The following is a 2,230-nucleotide window of genomic DNA, read 5'->3' on the forward strand; positions in this document are numbered from 1 at the left end:
TCAAATTAAATGGACGGTTGAGATTAAGTTGTATTGGTTGTACAAATGTAAAAGGTTGCATAATAATTCATATATATATATATATATATAATATATATAGATAGATAGAAAATGTAATATGAGTAGTGATTATATGCCCAAAATAGAGCATACCCTACAAGCACGTAAATACAACTACACACGTAAATACAACTACACAAGTGCTCACAGGAAACCTTCCATGTTGTCAGTAGTGGCTCCGTTCACACATATTCACACAAACAGAAGCTTCCTTTATCGAATAATTTATATATATATATATATATATATATATATATAGTGTTTCATCACGTGTTACTCATTGCACAAAGTTGTGAGATGGTTCTACCCAAATCTTTAGGTCTGAGGCCATAAATTAATTCATATATCTTTTGTCGGCCCACCATCCCCACCCACAAGAAAGAGGCTGCATATAGAATACAATATATATATATATACACATACATACATATATATAGAAAGAGAAAGATCTTCAGGAATTGCTTTGTTTCTATATATATCTTCCTAAACTCACCACTTTTTTCTTCACTCACCACCATTTCTCCCCACCACAAAACACCCACAGTGTGAGAGATGGTAAGCACCTTGCAAAGCTGGCCGGAACCGGTGGTGCGAGTGCAATCACTCTCAGACAGCGGAATAAACGCTATTCCGGAGTGTTATGTAAAGCCCATCTACGATCGGCCATCCCTCCTTGACCTTCAGCCAATAGATGCCAATATTCCGGTCATTGATCTTGCCAACCTCGACTCTGATGACCCTACCTTACGCAAAACGACCTTGGATCTCATCTCCGACGCCAGCCGCCAGTGGGGCTTCTTTCAGGTCATTAACCACGGTGTCAGCCACCATCTCATGGAGTCGACAAGGAGGATCTGGCGGGAGTTCTTCCATCTTCCGTTACACATGAAGCAGGAGTATGCCAACTCCCCCACCACTTACGAGGGCTACGGCAGCCGTCTTGGGGTGGAAAAAGGTGCCAAATTGGATTGGAGTGATTACTTCTTCCTGCACTTCCTGCCGGTTTCAATGAGAGATGAACGTAAGTGGCCGGCTCAGCCGCTATCTTGCAGGTGAGACGCCACGCATCTCTGCTGTATTAACCGCTGCAAAGTGTTCTACATATCATACTGCATGCATCTCTCACATTTTTAAATTTTCTCCTAATTTATGCATCCTCATTTTACATGTTTTATTTCACTTATTTTGGTCCGACACCAGTAACATACATTTTTAAGTGTTTGGATAAACAACTTATACCGGTATCAAGCCGGTAATAAGAAGTTTTTAAATAAATTAAACCGTTCTAACTTATAATAAATTGATAAGAACTTTTACAGAAAAAATAAGTTGTTTCGAATAAATAATCTCAAACACCCGTAAATTCAAACTTCTATTAATCTTTTAAAATTAACATAAATTAATAATATATTTTTGAATTGCTTTTCTTGCACAACATACATAGGGAAGACCAACCAAAATTCATCGTACAAATTTACTAAAAATGGTTTAGGAACAATAAGAATTATCGTCTAAAAGTTATTTTTAGAGTAAATTACCATTTTTGTTCGTCTGATTTGTTAATAATTTCATTTTTCGTCCTCGAGTTTTAGGAATTTTAATTTTTATCCTTATGGTTTGCATTATATTGCTATTTTTGTTGTTATGTTAAATACTATCTTAAAGTATAAGGGGCTAAAACAATATAAAATTGTAAACCATAGAGACCAAAATAAAAAACATTAAATTGTAAGGACAAAAATAACAATGAATTACAAATCATAAAAACAAAAACTACAATTTTAAACCAGAAAAAAAAATTGCAATTTTTAACAAACCATATCGGATGAAAACCCTAATTTACTCTTATTCTTTATATTTTACAATTTATCAACAAGCAAAAGCAAAATAAATACACCAAATGTGTCCCACTTAAGAGAAGGAAACTTTGCCCATTAATATACATAAAAACTTTTTCAACAAATCATATTTTAGATTTATATAACATCATCCACATCGTTATAATTTGTTTATGTTTTCAATTGTGTTACGTTAACTTTTGTAATTATTATTTATATACGTGCAATTTACTTATACTTTTAAAAGTGATCCTCACTACAACATTTATTAATTACTTTATAAATTATGAATATATATATATATATATTCTAATTATCTTTTAATAAATACA

At 33.2% G+C, this 2,230-nt stretch overlaps 1 protein-coding gene across 1 annotated transcript in view; it reads left to right on the plus strand.

The window, feature by feature from the left end:
• The first annotated feature begins 549 nt into the window (after nucleotides 1–549).
• The window catches only part of LOC112518120 (probable 2-oxoglutarate-dependent dioxygenase At5g05600), a 7,109-nt gene continuing 5,428 nt past the window's right edge, over nucleotides 550–2,230 (plus strand). Inside the window, exon 1 of the mRNA XM_025125698.1 lies at nucleotides 550–1,112. Coding sequence (XP_024981466.1) covers nucleotides 613–1,112 — 500 coding nt within the window. The 5' untranslated portion in view covers nucleotides 550–612. The remainder of the gene's footprint in view (nucleotides 1,113–2,230) is intronic.

This window comes from Cynara cardunculus, assembly GCF_001531365.2.
Source record: "Cynara cardunculus var. scolymus isolate 2C chromosome LG 9, CcrdV1, whole genome shotgun sequence".
In the NCBI taxonomy this organism is placed as follows: Eukaryota; Viridiplantae; Streptophyta; class Magnoliopsida; order Asterales; family Asteraceae; genus Cynara; species Cynara cardunculus.